General features: G+C 37.9%; 1 protein-coding gene and 1 long non-coding RNA gene across 3 annotated transcripts in view; one reads left to right on the top strand and one right to left on the bottom strand.

Annotated features, from left to right (window-relative positions):
- The first annotated feature begins 1,074 nt into the window (after window positions 1-1,074).
- LOC131425720 (uncharacterized) lies at window positions 1,075-1,799 on the top strand. The gene is made up of 2 exons (XR_009229023.1): window positions 1,075-1,407; window positions 1,565-1,799. It is a non-coding gene; the product is annotated as an uncharacterized LOC131425720 (long non-coding RNA).
- The window catches only part of LOC131425719 (ATP-binding cassette sub-family D member 3), a 28,277-nt gene continuing 9,377 nt past the window's right edge, over window positions 1,709-20,608 (bottom strand). Inside the window, exons 1-9 of one of the 2 annotated variants that reach the window (XM_058587819.1) lie at window positions 11,290-11,430; window positions 10,845-11,035; window positions 10,681-10,778; window positions 10,362-10,612; window positions 10,213-10,292; window positions 3,152-3,284; window positions 2,990-3,087; window positions 2,445-2,930; window positions 1,709-2,374 (exon numbers count right to left, since the gene is read on the bottom strand). In XM_058587819.1, coding sequence (XP_058443802.1) covers window positions 1,961-2,374; window positions 2,445-2,930; window positions 2,990-3,087; window positions 3,152-3,284; window positions 10,213-10,292; window positions 10,362-10,612; window positions 10,681-10,778; window positions 10,845-10,943 — 1,659 coding nt within the window. In that variant the 5' untranslated portion in view covers window positions 10,944-11,035; window positions 11,290-11,430 and the 3' untranslated portion in view covers window positions 1,709-1,960. Of the gene's footprint in view, window positions 2,375-2,444; window positions 2,931-2,989; window positions 3,088-3,151; window positions 3,285-10,212; window positions 10,293-10,361; window positions 10,613-10,680; window positions 10,779-10,844; window positions 11,036-11,289; window positions 11,431-20,608 lie in introns of those variants that run through there. The other variant, XM_058587817.1, reaches the window with a different exon arrangement.

Genomic DNA, 20,608 nt, shown 5'->3' with positions numbered 1-20,608 from the left:
CTGATTTACTGGTAGCGACACCTGCCAATGAAAAATGGAACCAAGAAAAGGAGGAGTCTTTCGGAAATTTTATATCGGCAGTAGTGATGTGCAACATTTTTATCGTTTATTCAAGAGTACAAATAGATATCAGCAATAAAAATACACTCGGAGTAGAAGAAAATCGATTTCAAAGTGATTACTACTACTTTTTTAGTGTAAATTACGATTAAAAAAGGAAAATCTTCAGAAATGTGTGAAATTGGGTAAGGTTAGATTTTTTCGGATCAACATTTTTTTTAAACAGAAACCAGTGTAATGTTAATTTCTCGAGTACTAGAATGTATAGCGATCGAGTACTATTATTTTTGGATACTTTATTTGTTATTTCCACGCATTTGAAAAATGGTATCAAACCAAGTTTAATGCTCTATTCTAAATAAACGGTAGATTTGACACAATGAACTAAGATCAACATTACCACTTCAGAGTAAAAACTTTTTCTTCAACTTCTACTATGATGTTACAAATGAATTTGCCCGTTTTCATAAGAAATCGTTGAAAAGGTGGAGTAGTTAGAAATTTTTCTACCGATTTGACAGCTGAAAGTATCATCTCTAAGTATCATCTCTTAACAAGCAGTGCCTCTACAGTTGAGTTTTGCAACGTTTGCCAATCGTGCAAATGAGGGTGATTGCAGAGATGCCAGGTCTGCAGATTTGTCTGTAAATCTGCAGATTTGGGGTATAGTGCTGCAGACATTTTTTGTTGTGCAGACTTTTGCAGACTTTTGAAATTCTCGCAGACTTTCTTCTATATTTACATACTTTTGAAATTTCCGCGACCTTTTTTTTTTTTGCTCGCCAAGTCAGTTTTGCGTGTCACACTTTATAGAGAAATTGCTGCGAGCAAGACATCCTTGCTGACTGCAGATTTTTTTCAGATTTACAGACCCTGTCTGCAGATATTTGAAATTTTTACCTGGCATCTCTGGGTGATTGCCGCCGCAAATAAGTATGGCAGCCCTGCTGGAAACATCCAAATTTGAGTACTTTTACGGTACCGTGTACGATTGATAAACCAAAGGTGGGATGACATAACCGTTATCTTTCGTCTCGTTCTATCGTACCTAGAGCATATGAAAGTAAAAGAGAAACACATAAATTAGTCAATCGCCCGAAAATTATTCATTTTCGTTCTGTGTTCTGCAGTGTTCGGTTGGGGCCTATTTTGTGATCGATTACGATAGAAGTCTTGTTAAAAAAAATATGGCTGCTTCCAAACGTGATTTGCCTAGCGAATTTCCAAACGATGCCGTTGGCTAACGGATAGTTAGAGGAAAATTTCGCAGAGGCAATATCACGTTTCGAAAACAATTTGCTGTACGATTAAGGCGCAGGGTGAATCTCGTTCGGCTTTGCAATGCAGGTAAGTTCATTCTGTTGTAAGTTTGACAGGCGCCATTGTTGGAAAAGTAATTCGACAACGCATTTTGAGTATTGTTCACCCTGATTCTGTATTCCAATTAAATGTGGATGATGCGTCCTGTATCCTGGTTCTAATAATTTGCATGCTATATTTTCAGACAAAATGAAGCTACGCCATGACGAATCAAACTATTGAGGAAGCCTATTTTTTGTATTACTATTTTAAGATCCAGTGGAGATAAACGAGTAAACCATAAATACAATACGTCAATAATTTGTGTGTCAGCAGATTCGGATAATAAATTTTGTATTCTTCCGTTATGGTAATCATTTTATTATAAACATAGTCAGTTTCCACTATACAAAATAAAAACAAGTCATTTTGCTGCAAAATTCTTTTACATATTGGAAAGAAACACCATGAAATAGCCTAAACTTTCGTTCTTCCATTTTAATACACCCAAGTTGGTTTCCGGCACCTCTTTCTTGTATCTCCCTAACTGTACATTCCACCCTCTCCTGAACTGGTTCACTCTTGTCGGCCGGTTGTGCGATTACGAGCCGAACTGCTGCTCGGTACCGTCTATCTTGGCAAAATCGTACGCACCGTGGCCATCGAATTGCAGATAGTAATCGTGGTGTTTCCACAATGACTTCCTATGCGACACGGTGAACAGAGTGATGCCAACCTTCCGACAGTACTCGTACATGCTTCCTTCGACGTCCATCGAAACGGCTGAGGTACATTCGTCCAAAATGGCGAATTGTGGATTGTGATAGAAAAGACGGGCCATCGCTATGCGCTGTTTTTCGCCACCGGAGAGAACATCGATCCAATCCTCAATGGCGTCTAAACCTTTCTCGCGCACCTGCAGGTAGGTCAGCTGCACCAGCTCCAGGTAATCCAGCAGATCGGCATCTGTCTTGCTTCGTCGTTTCATTTCCTGATGCGTGTGGGGGTAGATTATCTAAAAGGTTTTTGGCAGTGTAAAAAACTCGGGCTTCGGTATTTTAACAAAAAAGAAAACAGCTTCCTACCTGATCCCTCAACGTTCCTAACGTCATATACGGTCTTTGCGGTATGTAGAAAAGTTTTCCAGCCGGTGGTTTTGTCACTTTTCCACCCCACGTTGGCCACAGCTCGCCGAGAATACGGAATAAACTGCTTTTGCCACACCCGTTCGGTCCACAGACCAGCACATTCATGCCAGATTTCACCTCAAAGTTCAAATCCTTCACCAGCACATCACCGTTCGGTGTCACCAGTGGTACGTGCTCAAACTTGATAATGTTATCCTGGAACTTGAGCAACCCCTTGCCTACACCGATTTCGGCATCCGCCACGCTAGAATTAGTTACCATAGTTCGTTCGTAACGACCGGCATTTAAATCCTTCAGTACCACCGTCAGTTCGGTCATGCGGGCCGTGAAACCAGCCAGTCGGGACATTTCACGACCAGCCAAAACCAATCGCCCAATGGCTTCCGCCAGTTTGACCAACATTCTTCCGAATGTGTAGTATTTCTATAAAGATTTATTTTTTCAATGCATTTCATTAGTTAAAAAATAAAGCACTATCTTACGCTTAAACGGTCCCCAGCGTTGGGACCAGTCAGCAGCGGGTGATTGGGTTCGAAGAACGGCAACGAGACGGCATAGAATCCGACTACCGTTGCAATATCTGCAATTAATGTCGCGTTAACAAGATAAATCATAATCCTTCCTCGCTCTTACATCCTACTTACACTTGGCAACCAAATTATCGACAATTCCCATGCCGACGCGGAACTCCAGGAATTTTCTCAAATGGGCCATCAGTTTGTTGAAACTAGCCAGAATCGTGAGTTTTTCTCGATTGTTTCCCTTGTAGAAAGCGATCTGGAATGAGTGAGATTGGAAAACATTAATTATATCACGATTATTTATTGTGAATTACAATGCCCTGTAGTGAGAAAAAAACTGGTGGGTAATGTCAGAGACATAACTGGATGTCGTGAATACAAATAACAAAACGATTGATCAAGTTCTTCGAAGATTAACACTGTTTCAGATCGCCAGAACGAAATCTAGTGCAAATTTCTAGCACTGAATTCTGAACATAGTTTCTGGAATTGCATTCGGAAATTGTATCCTGAAACTGAATTTGGAATCAGGATCGTAAAACTGAATTCTGAAACAAGATTTTGAACTTGGTCTCTTAAATTCTTGAGTTAAATTCTAAACCTGAATCCGGGAGCTGGATTCTGGAAACAAACAGGATTCTGCAAGTGAATTGTAGATCTAGATTCTATATTTGGAGTCGAGATTAGGATTCTAGACCTGAAGTTTAGATTCTGAAATTGAATTCTGGTCAAGGATTCCGGAACTAAGTTCTGGAATTGAAGTCTGAATTCTGGTCCGAATTCCGAACCTGAATTTTGGTACTAAATTCTGAATCTGAATTTGGATTCCGAAACTTAATTTTGAAACAGAACTATGGAGTTAAATTTTGAACTTGGGCTCTGGACCTGGATTCTGAATCCTGATTTCGGAACTTAATTCTGGAGTTGAATTATGAAACTGAAATCTCATACTATATTTTGAAAATGAGTTCTGAACCTGGAATTTCGAATTAAATTTTAAACCTGGAACTTGAAAATGCGTTCTAGATCAAGATCCTGAGCTTGGAGTCTTGAACTGAATTCAGAAACTTGAGTTGCATTCTGGAGCTGAATTCTGAAGCTAAATTCTGAACCTGGATTCTGGATCAGAGTTTTGAAACTGTGTATTTTGTATTTGGAATCGGGATCGAAATGCTGCACCTTGAATGGTATTCCGAAACAAAGTTCTGAGTCAAGATTTAGATTCTGGAACTGAATTCTGGAATTGAAGTCTGAATTCTGGGCCCGAACCCAAAACCTAGATTGTGGCACTAAATTCTGAATATGGGATTTGGATTCCGGAACTGAATTCTAAAACAGAATTTTGAACTTGGATTTTGGACATTGGATTCTAAACTCTGATTTCGAAACTGAATTCTAGACTTGGATTCTAGAGTTGAATTCTAAAAACTGAAGTCTCATACTGTATCCTGCAAATGAATTCTGAACCTGGATTCTGGAACTAAATTCTGAACCTGGGCTTTGGGAGTTAAATTTTTAACCTGGAACCTGAAACTGAGTTCTGGATCGAGATCCTGAACTGAATTCTGGAACTGACTTATAAAGCTGGATTCTGAATCTGAATTCTGGACCTAATTTTGAATCTGAATTCTGGATCAGAATTCTGAAACTGTATTCTGTATTTGGAATCGGAATCAAAATTCTGGACCTTGAATGATATTCCGAAATTAAGTTATTAGTTGAGGATTCCGGAACTTAATTCTAAACGAGGATTCCGGAACTGAGTTCTGGAATTGAAGTCTGAATTCTGGTACGAATTCCGAACCTGAGTTCTGGCACTAAATTCTGGATTTATATTTAGATTCCGGAACTAAATTCTGAAACAGAATTATGGAGTTGAATTTTGAACTTGGATTCTTGAACTCAGAAACTTGATTATTTCTAGATTCTGGAGCTAGATTCTTGGAACTGGTTTCTTGATTAGATTTTGGAACTGAAATTAGTGTCTTGAGTTCGGCATTCGTATATTAAATTCTCATTCTGGAACAAATATTCTGAATTCCAAACAAATCTCAAGATATGAATTCTAGATCTGGATTTTGGAATAAAATTTTCGAGCAGAATTTTGACACTGACTTCTGACCCCGATTTTAATTCCTTTTCAGTTTACGGATTCATTTCCATAATTCAGATTAAGCATGCTGAATTTGAATTCGGAACTTTGGTTCTGGAACTGAATTCAGTGTTCGGAATCAGGTTCGGAATTCAAGTCCAGTATTCTGTTTTAGAATGAAATTCGTATCCTGAATTCTAAAAATAACTTAATGAGCTGAATCATTGATCTGGATTCCGAAACTGAATTTTGCAACTGAATTCGGAGTCAGTCGTATTTCAATATAGATCAGTGGTTCCCAAACTTTCTTGGTCGAATGCCCATTTTAAATGTATTATTCGTTCTACTGTCCACTAAGTAGAAAAAAAAATTATTAAAATTCTGCGATAATCAACATTTTTGCAGTAAACTTGAGATTCAGATATGAAATAGATATAAATGATACAAAAAATAATTTATCAGTCACAATTTCAGACCATCTTTTCGTTGGGTAACAGAAAAAAGTTCTGCATTAGGTGTGTGTTCTTGTGGACAACACTATGATTATTTTTAATGATGATTGTTAGAAAAACACCCAAATCCTCTCACCGAGTAATAACTAAGCGATGGATTCTGATCCTGATCACAGGATTAGAATATTGAACTATCGAACAAAGTTTCTGTATCAGAATACTGAATCCGAGCCTGGATTCTTGAAAGAGATTCTTTATCCGAATGTGGATTCTGAGTTTAAAGCAGAATTCAGCACTTATATTCGGAACATGGATCTGGATTCTAGACCTGAAGTTAGATTGTGAATTTGAACTCCTGACAGAGACCTAGGCCTGATTTCTTGGCTTGAACTCTCGATGAAGGTTCCGGGTCTAAATCTGGAGCTGGATTCAGGATTCCAAACAAGATTTTTACTCAAAAAAATTGATAGAGATACTGAAAATGTACCAGAATCGTGAACGTGGAGCTTGATCCTGATTTTAGATTCTGAACCTGAAGCTGGATTCCGAAACATAACTCTGGACTTGGATTCTGGGTCAAAATATTGAAGCATGATCTGGTATCTGTATCTAAGTTCGGGACCTGCATTCTGACCCTGGATCCTGGTTTTGTATTCTGACCCTGATAAAGATTTCTTTATTTGGATTCTGAATCTGGACCTGGATTCTGTACATGGATTCTAGGCCAAGATCTGATTTTCAAACCAGGATTCCGTACTATAATTGGAACTCAGAACCTGGACCTGAATTGAGTAACTTGACCTAACCTCTGAACATGAATTTGTGATCTGAGTGCAGAATCTGAATTCTGAACCTTAAATTGGGACTTCGATTTTGAACCGGCATTCTTAGTCTGTATCTGAATTCTGAAACCTGAAATTGAACTCAAATTCTAGACCAAAATTATTGACAGAGATTTTTTACCTGGACCTGAATTCTGCATCTGGATTCTGGAATTTAATTTTCAACCTGCACTTGAACTTTAGTTCTGGGTCAGAATTCTGACTCCGGATAAGCTCCTGACAATTCTTAGCGTAAAGAATCATTGCATGGCTAGTACTACGATCCTACTGACACTATGAATCGTTCCAGGGCGGGGCTGAATCTTGACCTGGGTTATACACCTGAATTCCTGGCAGGAATATATAGGTTTCCGGTGGTTTGGACATGAGTACTGATCCCAGGCCTAGAGTCTGGGTCAGAATTTCCGACAGAATGAGGGCGCCTTGTCAAAATTTACCCTGTACAAGAATGGGCTGAATTTTATCAGGAATATCTCTTGATGTAATTAGGTTTTGCACGATGACGACACAAATGAACTGCCGATGAATCAAGTTCATCTTTGACAGTTGCCGTGTACTTGTTTTGTTTTGCGACTGCAAGTTGAAAATCGAAAAAATGACGAAAAAGTGCCTGTTAAAAACGTATTCCACAGTGAAAATAACTAAAAAGATTGCCATGTATGTGTTTCCACCATCAAGGAGCGATATATGTATGAATCTGTTGAGTGTGAGGCGACTTGCAATTTTTACATTCAAACGATGAACTTCTGATGAACTTTTAAACTGTAAACAAGTACACGTCGACTGTCAAAAAAAGTTAATTCTGTTCATTTTTGTGAGGTTATGTCAAGTTCCTGCAAAACTTAATTAATCCAACAACACAATTCATTTTACAAGCTATCGAAAATATGATCAGGATTTTTTTTCCTTTATGGGCTGCTCTGGCCGAGGGGGGTGGTTACAACGATCCGCACTTTCCATACCAGACGAACTAGGCTATGGTGCCCAAATGAACACTAGTAACGAAGGAGGAAACCCTCCAGCATGTAACCCAAGCGACATATTCCTTTACGGTTATCAATTTGCAACTAAAGATACGAATATCTTCTATTGCAAGTTCACCAGAGAGTTTGTCACTTGGGCAGGAAGTGTGTGCTTCACCCTGTAACCAGTCAATCATTGAGTCGTGCGTCTGTATCGTATTGGTATTTTGTCATCCTACCAGCTGCTTCTGTGTCTTAAATGTCCTCGCCGATGAAACTTTAGAAAATTTCGCATTGTATCCGCTTCGGTCTTGGCCCTGCTTTCCTATATAGTCTTTTATGTCTGAAGCGGTACTTACGATTATTACTTTAAAGTTCCCTAAACAATGTAGATATGTTTGGTCTACTTCCACTATCCAATCTAATCTATTCTAATTGTTTCTATCTTTGTCGATGTTACGTTACGTTTCCTTTTGCCCCATTGCATTGCTTTTTACTATACCGCTTACACCTGTTAATATCACAAGCTAGTAGATTATCAAGAATAAAGGAATAATAATAAGATTGATAATAATAATAATTACAATAATAATAATAATATTAATAATAATAAAAGTGATAGTAAAAATCGTAAGGCATTTTACTTACCAAAAGCTAGGTAATTTTATAAAATACCTATTATTCTTCATTTTCTTGAGAACATTCCAGGGTCTGTTTCTTGGTCTTAAATCTTCGATGATAATCCTTTGTTTCAGCAGACTCGGTTTTCGTTAAGAACATAAAATCAAATAAAATCAGGTGTTAGTAAGCTTGTTAAATTATATGACGTAAGGATGTGCATTTAACACTAGATTGCCCAGGAGTCACAATATGTAAACAGTGGAAGGATTGCTTAAAATTCTATGAACTTTTTTAATTCTTTATTTAACGATATATGCACTAAGGCACACTGCTCTAGCTTTTATTTATTCTGTCACAGGTTTTATTATTGACTTTCTCTCTTCCAATCATTTTGACTTCTTTAGAACAATTTAGGTCTAAACTAAGTTTTGGGCCTTTTAGTGTTGAGCACGCATCCAGGAAACAAGAACTACATGTATTTCGTGAAGAAATACTAGGTGTGATTGGATGAAATGGTCCACGTCAACCGTTCTCTTCCAGAAACACACATCTCACACTCTTAGTTAGAAGGTGACATCTGTGTCCAAGTTGGAGAAATCTAAGAACATTCAAACCTTTCTCGATTTGAGAGTGTATTTACACCCGATCAATCAGCCTCGCTGTCATTGTAACTTGTGAACATTACCGACACCGAACCGGATCGGAAAGGCTTGAAAGTTCCTCAACGGTTCATAAGATATCAATTTACTCCTATTCCTGATAACAATAGTCCTCCTTTTTGAATTAAATTCACCAGTCCAGGACGATTATTATATATTAATATTCATCCCAACTAGTTCAAGATAATTCAAATTGGTGACCAATTCCAGGCATAAGAATGCTCGAAACCACCTAATGACCTATTGTCAATTTCAAGCAGTATTAGTCCTGTCCACTCCGAGATCGATCCAGATAACATAACAATTTTCATCTTTTTACTTTTGTAAGCGAACGATCGATCGATCTCGGTATGGTCCGACTTTGTCAATACGAAGTATAAATTGACTCCCACCCCCATCCACCAAAGGGAAGTACGCGCCCTGTAGCTCATCATTCAAAGCCTAGGGGAAAATATGTTCAGGAATTTGTGATTAAATTTTCAATAATGAAAGAGAACCATAAATAACTGAAAAACAGAGTTTTCTAAAACTTTTGGAAATAATAAGGAAAGCTCATCACGCTTGCTTGCCTTTTTGCACCCGAACGACGGTTTTGAGGTAGTCAGGCACATGTCAGTTCCGATTATCTACAGGACGAGTATGAAAGATAAACTTTGATTGAAAATCGTCCATTTCTTCTAGTGCAAGTGAATTTAGTTCTTGAACTCAGGTCCAGTCCAGTTATTTCAGAATTCTACGAATCAGTTCTTTTTAGAACAAATAACATATTCCCAAAGAACTATGCGAGTTGTAGAAACTTTCTGCTAAAATGCATAGCACCGACTCAGTTTAGGTGTATCGTTTCAAATTTCAGTAGTGGAGAAGGGGAAAATGTTTCAGTTATATTCGTATTCACGACATCCAGTTATGTCTGACATTACACACCCGTACTTTTTAAAGTATAAAGCCCACCTGTTAACAATTTTGAGTTTATTACCCACTGAAAATGAACTAGGGACCAGTTTGGGAATCACTGATATAGATACTCCGTTACAATTCTAGAAGCGAAGCAGCATGGAAAACTGTACAATTCACACAATCAATCAACTGATACGAAAGATTATTGATATTCGGAGGTGTGAAAAAAGCATGCCAGTTTTGGCCGTATCACGTCCTCCAGTTATGTCTCTGACATTACCCACCCGCCTTTTTTTAAGCCCGGTTATAATCTATAAGGTCCTTCGCCGGCCGGGGGAAAAGAAGCTATGGATCTTGAACCATAGCTGTAGAAGCTTTTTCTTGCTGCAGATATATTCATATTCGGCACTTATACAACTAGAAGACGCCAAATAGATTGGCTCCCCAACCTCTATAGGGATCCAGGAAAAGTGTATTTGGGATATTCAGATCCCACAAGTTTGGAAGTTTCACTTAGCAGAACAAGAACAATTCTCGAGATATTTTGTTTCTAACAGACTTATTTCGGCTCCAGAAGCACCCCGACTTAGAATCTAGCCCGCTTGGAAAGTAAAATTGATTATTTTTAATAGAAGTTGATTTCAGTATTGAATACTCACTTCTTCGGAGTTGGTAATAAGCCTACTGTTAACGAACCGGAATTCTCCCTCCAGTTTCTGTTCCATTACCGTCAACCGACCTGAAAGAAAAACGTGAACCCCAATTCAACGGCTTTGTTTGCGAGCGGGGGAAAACGGTTCTACTATACCAGTCGGTTTGCGCAAATTGGTCAGGAACACCCCGGAGAAAAATAGATACAAAAGTAAGATACCGGGCGTCGTTCCGCCCAGGTTGGCCGTCAATCTGTACACGTATATCACAATGTCCAGCAGTGGTTTGCAAATGTTGGAGTACAAATCGGTAACGCTATCGCAGAACTTGTCGATGTCGGTCGTCAGCAGCTGGTCAGCGTTAGCTATTCGGTTGTCCAGGTTGGACATTTTGTAATAGGTGAACCCTCTGTAGGGAAAAAAAAGTATAAGAATCCGTGAGTTACGATGCGCTTAACCGGGCCCCGAAATACTTACTTCAGGTACTCTGAGTATAAATATTGTGATAGATTCGTTCTAAATCTAAGTTTTAGTTCACCAATACTCCACTTCAGTACGTTGTTAACCACTGCGATCTGAAACGGGACGAAAAAAATTAGCTACTTGACAAAAAGCTAAACTCTATGCTTGCGATCACTTACAGCCGGCAAAGCGGACAGGTACTTGACCAGTGAGGAACGGAATTGTGCTTTGTTCATCGTAATGATGGTACTTTCGATAGCCGTCGCATTCTGGATCATCCAAATATCGCTGACTGATCGTGCAATGAGAGCGGCGGCAATCACCAACAGCAGTCCATTTTCTGCGCTCCATTTTTTAGGAATAACGATTTCTGAAACAAAAGGATGAAGCTTCCTTAGTCTACTTTCAATGCATTTATTTTATCTATTTATAAATCTAGCAAATATCGAGACGAACATGCAATGCAATATTCCAACCGAAACAGGTATCCCGCCAGTATCAGTGCAGCAGATCGTCGATCGTTGCGCAATGACCTTGATCCAATGCAACAGTTTCAAAACTGGTTTACCACCGCTTCGTGTTATGGGATTCGTTCCGCAGTAACTTTCGACGGCGACCACTTACCGTGGTTATGAATGTATGTGTGTTTCGTTTCGGCGATGTTCCAACCGTCACGATGGAGGTCACGCTTAATTATTCCGCTGATAAATAAATACAGCTAACTCATAATAGGTCGTTGACCACTAAAGAAAAATGACAACTTTAGAGTGCATTTTTTTCAGCCAGCCGAAGAGATCTGCTATCTTTTTTTTTTTTTTAATTTTGACTGAAGCAGATACCAGGGTTACCATATTCACAGATTTTTCATCCTATTTGCTACACAGTTTCAGTGTCACAGATCACAGATTTTTTCACATTTTAGAAAAATTCACAGATTTTTACAGATTTTCATTATTTTTTCGTAAAACTGAAAGATTTTTTCATAAGATTTTTACATATTTTCATGTACTTTATGGATCATAGATGGTAAACAGATTTTTCATCTGGAGACACAGATTTTGATTTGGCAGCTCTGGCAGATACTCGAATCGCAAAACAAGCCATAGACTAACGGACGATGACCGGTGGTAGATCTAACCATTGGTAAAAGAAGAGTACCGAGTTTTTCGCAATCAAAACAACACTTTTTAGACTTGACTAATTCCATTTTTCATTGAAAAGCACTGGTGACATGGACTGCTCCGGTTTTGCACTTTCGAGCAGAAATGCAATTTTTTGAATGTGTTTTGTTGTCATTTCTGTTCGAGAGTACAAAACCAGAGCAATCCATGCCACCAGTGTTTTTCAATGAAAATTTCGTGATGAAAACAACTCGAGCTTTTGAACACATTTTTCATTTGTGATTGTTCATAAGCTGTCAGAAATCAAAATTCGATAACGAAAAAAGTGCACGATTTATTTGTCGGTTTCCTCGATGATCAGCAACAACGATCACCACCAAGGGCAAGCGATCTCTGTGGTGCGTAATGGCTGTTTCATTAGTGAACGAAGAACTAAAAAGAAAAACTGGTCCCACGACGGTCTGTTGGTGCGATTTATGTCGTAATAAGGGTAGGATCGATTTAAATGAGGCGGAACATCCAGTTAGCGCACTAGTGAAAGATGAAAATTGGTCGTGCTTGAGAGTATTAAAACAAAATCGGATTTAGATTGATTTTTACGCAGTAAGACTTTGCACAGCTCCCGAGCTACGATGCGAAGAAACGTCGTTGCCAAGTATTTTCCGAATAAAGAAAGTGTCCAAGTTCCCAAAGAAGTATTTGATTCGGCAGGCTATTTGTAGTTATAGACAGTCAATCCACAAAAACTGCCCAGAACTTCGCCCAATAGAGAAGTAATTGACTGGGAAATTTTTAGAAACTAAGAAAACAGCAAATGGTAACGATGAGCCCAAGAGATGACGGAGAATCGTCACCGCCGGGCGTTTTTTGACGGATAGCGCACGAGATTTACACTAGAAAGTTCAAAAGTTTGACATCTGCATCAACTGCTTCTAACGTAGACATAACTCTTCAGTTCTAAAATAAACAACCAATTGTTTAGGCGTAAATTTTTGTGGTTTTTATTATTTCAGTATCCGAAATTTTACGTGGACATGCTCCGGGTTGAAAATTATTAAGACTTATTAACAGGTACTAAACGTTAGCTGGAAAAAAGTGTTAAATACTTTCAAGGAACGAACAAGAACAACCGAAAACTTTTATATTTGAGAATGTCAGAGTAATGTCAGAGATATAACTGGATCGTTCAGTTCTTTGATGATAAAGAATCTGAATTCCGAAACAGAAATTCTGGAACCGAATGTTTGAGACGAATGCTATAACTGAATTCTGAAACTGTATTTTGATGCTAGATTCGAGAATTGAATTCTGAATTGTTAAGTTCTGGATTGTTAAACTGATCACTGAACCTGTGTTGTGGAATTGAATTTTGAGACCAGGATTCTTGTTCGGCTCTGAATTCAGAGCCTGAATCCAAGCACTGAACTCTGGACTTGGATTCTGACCCGCAGCTGAAGTTTAGTAACAGTTTCGAATCTAGTTTCTAAATTGTAGAACTAAATTTTGAAACTGAATTCTAGACTTGCATTCTGGTCTAGAACTCTGAACCTGAACTCTGGAATGCAGTTTAGAACTGAATGAATGAAAAACAACTTAGTTTTGGATCTGAGTTTAGTTCCTGGATTTCGGTCTGAATTCAGAAATTGTATTCTAAATCTGAATTCCGGACAGGATTTTCGGAACTGAATTCTGGTCTCAACCTCTATTTCCGTTTCAGAATTCAGTTTCAAAATTCAGATCCAATGTTCAGATCTCGAATCAATATCTTAATCTCAGATCCAGAATTCGGTTCCGAAATTCCGGCTTAAAATTAAGTTCTGAAATTCAGTTTCTGTTCCAGAATTTTAGTATTCGATTCTGGCCTTGGAATCTGGACGAAGAACTGAATTTTAGAATTCTGGCTTCTGGAATTGAAAAAAAATCTGAATCAGGTCAAAAATCAGCTAAAAACACTTCTGATATGTTCACTACTGTCCACTTAATTTCATCTCAAAGGTTTTTTGTTCATCCTCTCGTTGGTCCTTTACTCACCCCATGAATTAAAACCAAAACATTGCACTACTACTCTCTCAGGTTCAAAATGTCAGAATTCTTCTTAAAAAGGGCCTAATGTCAACTATGAGACAACACATGATATTTTTGGAAACAGTTTGGAATCATTTCGACGTTTAAAATTTGTTGGATCGTTTTTCTTACCTTTCGTTTTAAATTTAAAATTTTACTGCGCAGTTAATTTGGAGAACTTAAAAAAAAGCAAAAAAAAAGAATTTTTACTATTTAGACATTAGCCCTTCTAAAAACAAAATACAGAACCAGAGCTGCCATTTATACAGATTTATCAGAATTGTATAGATTTTTGCGTTCGCATACTGATTTAAATCAGATTGTAAATTTTATACAGATTTTCTAAATTTTATACAGATTTGTAAATGTTCATAAAAAGTGAGAAGTAAAAAGTTAGACTTTTTTCTCTTTAAAAGTTTATTAATCACTGGACAAATCCCATGGACATCTTTTGTGCAAATATTTGATGATAAACACTAATAAACATTTATATTAAAATTTCAAACCAATTTGAACGAATTCATTTTATTAGTGAAAACAGATGGAGCAGATACATATTTTCTATGATAATATTTGGCATCTTTGTGCACAGCCGATGAAGCACACACACTTAACAGCGTTATGTTGACATATAGCGGAATGAAACCAGTGCTACCAGATTTGTCACAATGGTTAATTCATTAGTATTCAATATGGCATTGACTCCGGCAAATTTTACGATTCCTGAAAATCAAAAAAATGGTTTGATGCAAAATGTTTAAGAATTGAATAAAACGTCGAGATCTGATGCAAACTTGAAAAAAAATCATGGGATTCTAAAACATTCGGTATCGAAAATTTTTTTCGATGCATTTCTGCGTCTTCTCGGCTTGACGACCGGAAGGCAAATGAGAACTACGACCTGAGCGTTTGAGGTTTTTAACCACGCAGAAGGTCGTGTTCTCATTCCGACGTCTGCTTCCATCCAACGCACAAAAAGAAATGATCGATTTTCGACCGCGGTTCCCCTTTTATAACGTTTAGTTGAAGATATGTGCCTGACTACTTAAAAATCGTCATCCTTGCACAAAAAAAAACCAAGCGAAAGTAAAGAGTTTTCCGCGTTGTTTTCAAATTTTGAGAAATCTTAATTTTTGTGTTCTTTGTGGTTATCTCACACTGTTCAAAATATTAGCCTAAATTCCTGATCACATTTTTGATGAAATAGTGAAAGAATTATGTTGCTGCCATTAATACAAGTCGAGATATTCACGATTAAGTTCTGCCCAATCTTTTCATACGGCTAATTTTGAAAAGGCGCCCCATAGTAAAGTAAGTCGTATTCACGACAAAATAACTTACTACATCTCAGAAAATCAAATAATTTTTATGTAACAGTGTTGATTTCGGCCTCTCCGTGTTAAAAATAAATATGAATTCATCCACAAATCGTCGAGTTACAAGCGTTCAGGCATGGTGATCAAAACAACTCTGTTAGTACAACATTGTAAGCAACCCGGACGTTCACCGGTGAACCGAAATTGATCAAAATCGCTAACGCAGTGGGGCTCTGGTCTTACGAGTCACTTGCCTTATGTTCGAACCAACCAACCTGGAAGGATTCTTAGGCTGTGAACCATTTCGCGGTTAAATTTACGCGTTTTTTTTTTTGAGAACGGCCAATAAACCACCTGTCAACTTCCACTTTCAAAAGTTATTGCAAGCTAGCTATGAAAGATAGAGTATTAAATTTAACACCAGACGAAAGAGAACACTTTTCTCTGCCGTTTACTATTATGATTTACTCTCAGCGAGTGCTGAGTCTTTCGAAATTACTCTTCAAAGTGAATGTTGATGGATGGCTTATTGGCCGTTCTCAAAAAAAAGCGTGAATTTAACTTTTGGTTGAACTCTGACACTCGAGCGGTTATTTTGATATTGTCAAAAATAACCCTGCTCGAAAGCATGATTATTTTTGACAGATCGATGCTTATTTTCCGACACTGAAAAAAATCATGCAAAGATAATTCTAATATCAATTCTTTAGTTAAAATAATTTCCAGTGCAAAATAAACCCAAATAACTTCCCATCCGTCAAACTTACGCACTGCATACCGAGTAGTTACCAATTCGTTATGAGAATGAAAAATCGAAATGAAAAAATTTCCAATTTGTAGGTCGTGTTATACCGGTTATAACGGCCACAGATTCTGAAGCCCGAAGTACCGAAATTTGATGTCAAAAATTCCTGAACGGAACTCACTTAGACTGTGAACCATTTCACGGTTAATTTTAACTTTTGGTTAAAATCTGACACTTGAGTGGTTATTTGGTGTCGAGTAGTTGAATTTGACTAAAACTGTGGCCCATTTCAAAATTTGACGGACGGAAAGTTATTTGGGTTTATTTTCCACTGGAAATGATTTCAACTAAAGAATTAGTATTAGAATTTTCATTGCGAATTTTTTTTCAGTGTTGGAAAATAACTATCGATCTGTCAAAAAATAACCATGCTCTCGAGCAGGGTTATTTTTGACAACATCAAATTAACCACTCCAGAGTCAGATTTTAACCAAAAGTTAAAATTAACCGCGAATTGGTTCACAGCCTTAGTATTATCAGAGATGACTTTAAAAAAACCTAATTTTGACTGAAAACGATTTTAGTTGGTAGGTTCTGTTAGTCGAAGTATATTGTATAATACAGTATTATTCATGATATAAATGAATTAAAACGGTTAGTGCGTAAAAATCTCACTCCGGTCAGCTACTGTGACGGCAAAGTCAACTGTGACGTCAATTCGGTATCAGCAAAAAAACTACATTTTTTATCCCCCCCATTCCATGCAGGCAAACAAACCAAACTACTCAAACAAGTTTACATTCAATATCCCTCTAACATGACTGTACAACAAATTAGCCAGTGTGGTAGAAATACCGTGTACTCTTGCATGTATCAATCAAATGGCTCTTCATTTATTTAATTTTTTTTTTTGCTATCTGTCGACACCCACTCCATCGAAGCATGCCATCGCAAGTTCTCTTATCAATTATTATATTTACCCCAATTACCCAGTGCACGACGCTGTATAGGTAAAAATGAAGCACACGTCATCGATCCATCCATTAGTTTTCGCCAGTATTTTTTTTTTTTGGAAAGCAACCGTTCCCGTTCAATTTCGCTAAGTAAAAGTGCAAATTTCGAACCAAAGCCGGCCTGATCTTTAGACCACAAGCAAAATAGACGATCGCAAATCAACACGAATTCGACAAATAAATGCTGACTCATCATCAACTGGCGGAGGTAACCGTCGGTGCAATGACTCTCCGCTGCGAATTGTAATTTTTGATAAGAAAGAAGTGTTCCGAATAAAAAACAGCATGTCATGATTTTATTCGTAACCATTCGGCCCCGGTTACTGGTAGCAACTCAGATAGCCGGAGTTGACTTTGATCAGTTGGTCCGCTTCTCCGGCTTCTCCACAGTCGATGATTTTCGCCCCTTGCTATGAATATTCTTTATTTTTTGCTGGATTGATATTCGCTCCTGGGATACAGGTTTAGTTACAAATCACACAGAATCTAATTCATAGGCATATTCGAAGACCATTATTACGCACTGTGACGATCAGGTAGAATAAAGTTTGTGAAACTCGGTTCAGCCATATTTGAGAAAATCGAGTGACATTCGTCTTATGCACACACAGACATTTTGTGATCTCGACGAACTGAGTCGAATGGTATATGGCACTCGGCCCTCCATTTAAAAGTCGGTGATTGCATAGCCTTTCTATGTGAGAAAGGCAAAAAATGTTGTTTTTCGCACCTTATAATTTATTTAAATTTTAAAATGTTTTAATCGAAAGGCTGAAATTTTTGTACATAGGAATATGTATATCATAAAATGTTTGCATCCAATTTGCGATCGGGGTGTCGGCAATTGCTGGAATGACTCATATGCCAAAGTGATAAGGTTTTGAACACTTACAGTTCAGTGGAGTTTGTGTCGGTTGGTAATTTTGTTGCAACTGATATGTTTGGAAACATTTCTACCCATCAATTTAAAAGAATAACAAGTATCTTCAATTATGGTACCATTAAATGTTAATTGATACTGAGCAGTGCCTTATTTTGTCTGCTTTCAATCTGAGACGCTATACGGGCTTTCCCTAACGGACAAGATGGATTTAAATGAGTAATCGACATATCATTTGAAAAGTTATGAAATAACCCCTGATACGGAGCTCGAACTTGATACCTTCTCCTTCTCCAAACTCACAAGATATCGACCGAAATTTTTCGTAATAGGGGACTTAAATGCTAAGCATGTCCAGTGGAATTGTAGGCAAAATAACAGTAATGGTAAAATACTTCATAATCAACTCTCAGCTGGCTTCCGTGAAAAACCCGTCTACAATTGATCTGGTTCTAACAGATCAAAGTCACATTTGTAGTGAACCGATTACACATGCTGACTTTGACTCAGATCATCTTCCTGTAGCATTCAGACTTTTCAACGAAGCTATAATCAATCCTATTAGTTCTATATTCAACTATCATAGAGCTAATTGGTTGGATTACAGATCTCACATTGAAAATCATGTGGATCATGAAACTATTTTAGAAAATTCTGCGGACATCGACACAGCAATTGATAATTTGAATCATTTCATTATCGAAGCTAGAAATCTTTCAGTTCCCAAAGCTCAAACTAAAATAAATTCTCCTATCATCGATGACAATCTTCAACTGCTCATTCGGTTGAAGAATGTTCGTCGACGACAATATCAACGTTCTCGTGATCCTGCTATGAAAAACATAGTTAAGGATTTACAAAAAGAAATTAAACATAGATTTACTCTTTTGCGAAATGAAAATTTCGCTATAGAAGTAGAACAAATTAAACCATATTCTAAACCTTTCTGGAAACTTTCTAAGGTTCTTAAGAAACCTCAGAATCCAATTCCTGCTCTCAAGGAAGGAAATCAAATACTTCTTACGAATGGCGAAAAAGCTCAAAAACTTGCTCAGCAGTTCGAGAGTGCACACAATTTTAATTTGAACGTTGTGAGTCCTATTGAAAATGAAGTCTCACTGAAATATGATCATATTTCAACCCAAGTGTTATCACACGATGACATTATTGAGACGAATTTTGATGAAATTAAAACAATTATTAGGAAACTCAAAAACATGAAGGCTCCTGGTAATGATGGAATTTTTAATATTCTTATTAAAAATCTTCCCGATGTTGCCTTGAGACTTCTGGTTAAAATTTTCAACAAGTGTTTTTCATTAGCTTACTTCCCAAAAAGATGGAAAAACGCTAAAGTAATTCCTATCCTCAAACCTGATAAAAACCCAGCAGAAACATTAAGTTATCGACCAATTAGCTTACTTTCTTCTATCAGTAAACTATTTGAAAAAAATATCTTGTTTTTTTTTTTCAATAGTATAATATATATTTTCAGGCACACTGCTTAAGCTCTAAGATGCCAAGGGTATTTCCTAATCTTAATTAACGAATAACTTAAAACTAGAATAGTATTATTAGATTATGTCGTCTAGAATTTTTGAAAAAAGCTTTTAGCTGGTATTCGGCAGGTGTCGGTGAATTGAATATTGCATGAATTCCAAATGGTGCTATATATGGCCGCTTCCTTTCGGTTCGTGTGGGTCCGCGGGAAACACCCCCAGGCTACGAAGGCCCGGCGGGTGGCCCGCATGCTGGTCATCGTCTGGAGCGTAGGACCGTAGGCGGTGATGGTGATGTTACGAAGAGATGAGAAAATAAAAAAAGTAAATATTGTGAAAACCGAGGTAAATAGGGGGTATGGAAACAAAATGTCTGAAAACTACAGAGATCTAATTAGTTGCCATCGAGATGGTGAAGAGACATGGAAGGGGGGAACGAAAAGTTAGTGACAAAAAAAGATCTTGTTAGTTCCAATGAAGATGGTGGACAGGGACGGTGATCGAGAGAATCGAGCGGATGTTAGTGTCGAACCTGTAGGTGGAGATTATACTTTCTGAGCGAGGTATAACAGATTACACTTGGATATTAATGTGTTTGAGGTACTGGTATATAAGAAGCATATAAGAGATATCCCGACTAGCCAACACATCTCGGACCGGAACTTCAGGTGGTCTACCTCGGGCCCTTAGGGAGTCCTTTAATAAAGACCTGGCGTCACGATACTCCGTACACGTCCATACGACATGCTCGATGTCCTGATAACCGTCACCACAAGCGCAGAGACCGCTCTCCACGATTCCAATACGCCGGAGGTGCGCGTTGAAGGTGTAATGGTTTGACATGAGCCGAGACATCACACGAATGAAGTCACGACTCACGTTCATCCCCCTGAACCAAGGTTTCGTCGATACCCTAGGGATAATGGAATGCAGCCATCGTCCCAGTTCGCCATTGCTCCATGAAGTTTGCCAACTTTCGAGAGTTTTCTGACGAGAGATACTGAAAAATTCATTGAAGCAGATTGGTCTTTCATAAATATCACCTTCTAATGCGCCCACCTTAGCCAATGAGTCTGCCTTTTCATTGCCCGGAATGGAACAATGCGAAGGGACCCAGACTAACGATATTAAATAAGACCGTTCAGATAAAGTTCTCAAATGTTCCCGTATTTTCCCCAGGAAATATGGGGGATACTTTCCTGACTTCATTGCCCGGAGAGCTTCTATTGAGCTTAGACTGTCCGTGACAATGAAGTAATGGTCTTTGGGCAAGGTTTCAATGATCTCGAGGGTGTACTGAATAGC

This window comes from Malaya genurostris, chromosome 1 (genome assembly GCF_030247185.1).
Source record: "Malaya genurostris strain Urasoe2022 chromosome 1, Malgen_1.1, whole genome shotgun sequence".
Classification (NCBI taxonomy): domain Eukaryota; kingdom Metazoa; phylum Arthropoda; class Insecta; order Diptera; family Culicidae; genus Malaya; species Malaya genurostris.
This window is presented reverse-complemented; position numbering and strand designations above follow the sequence as displayed.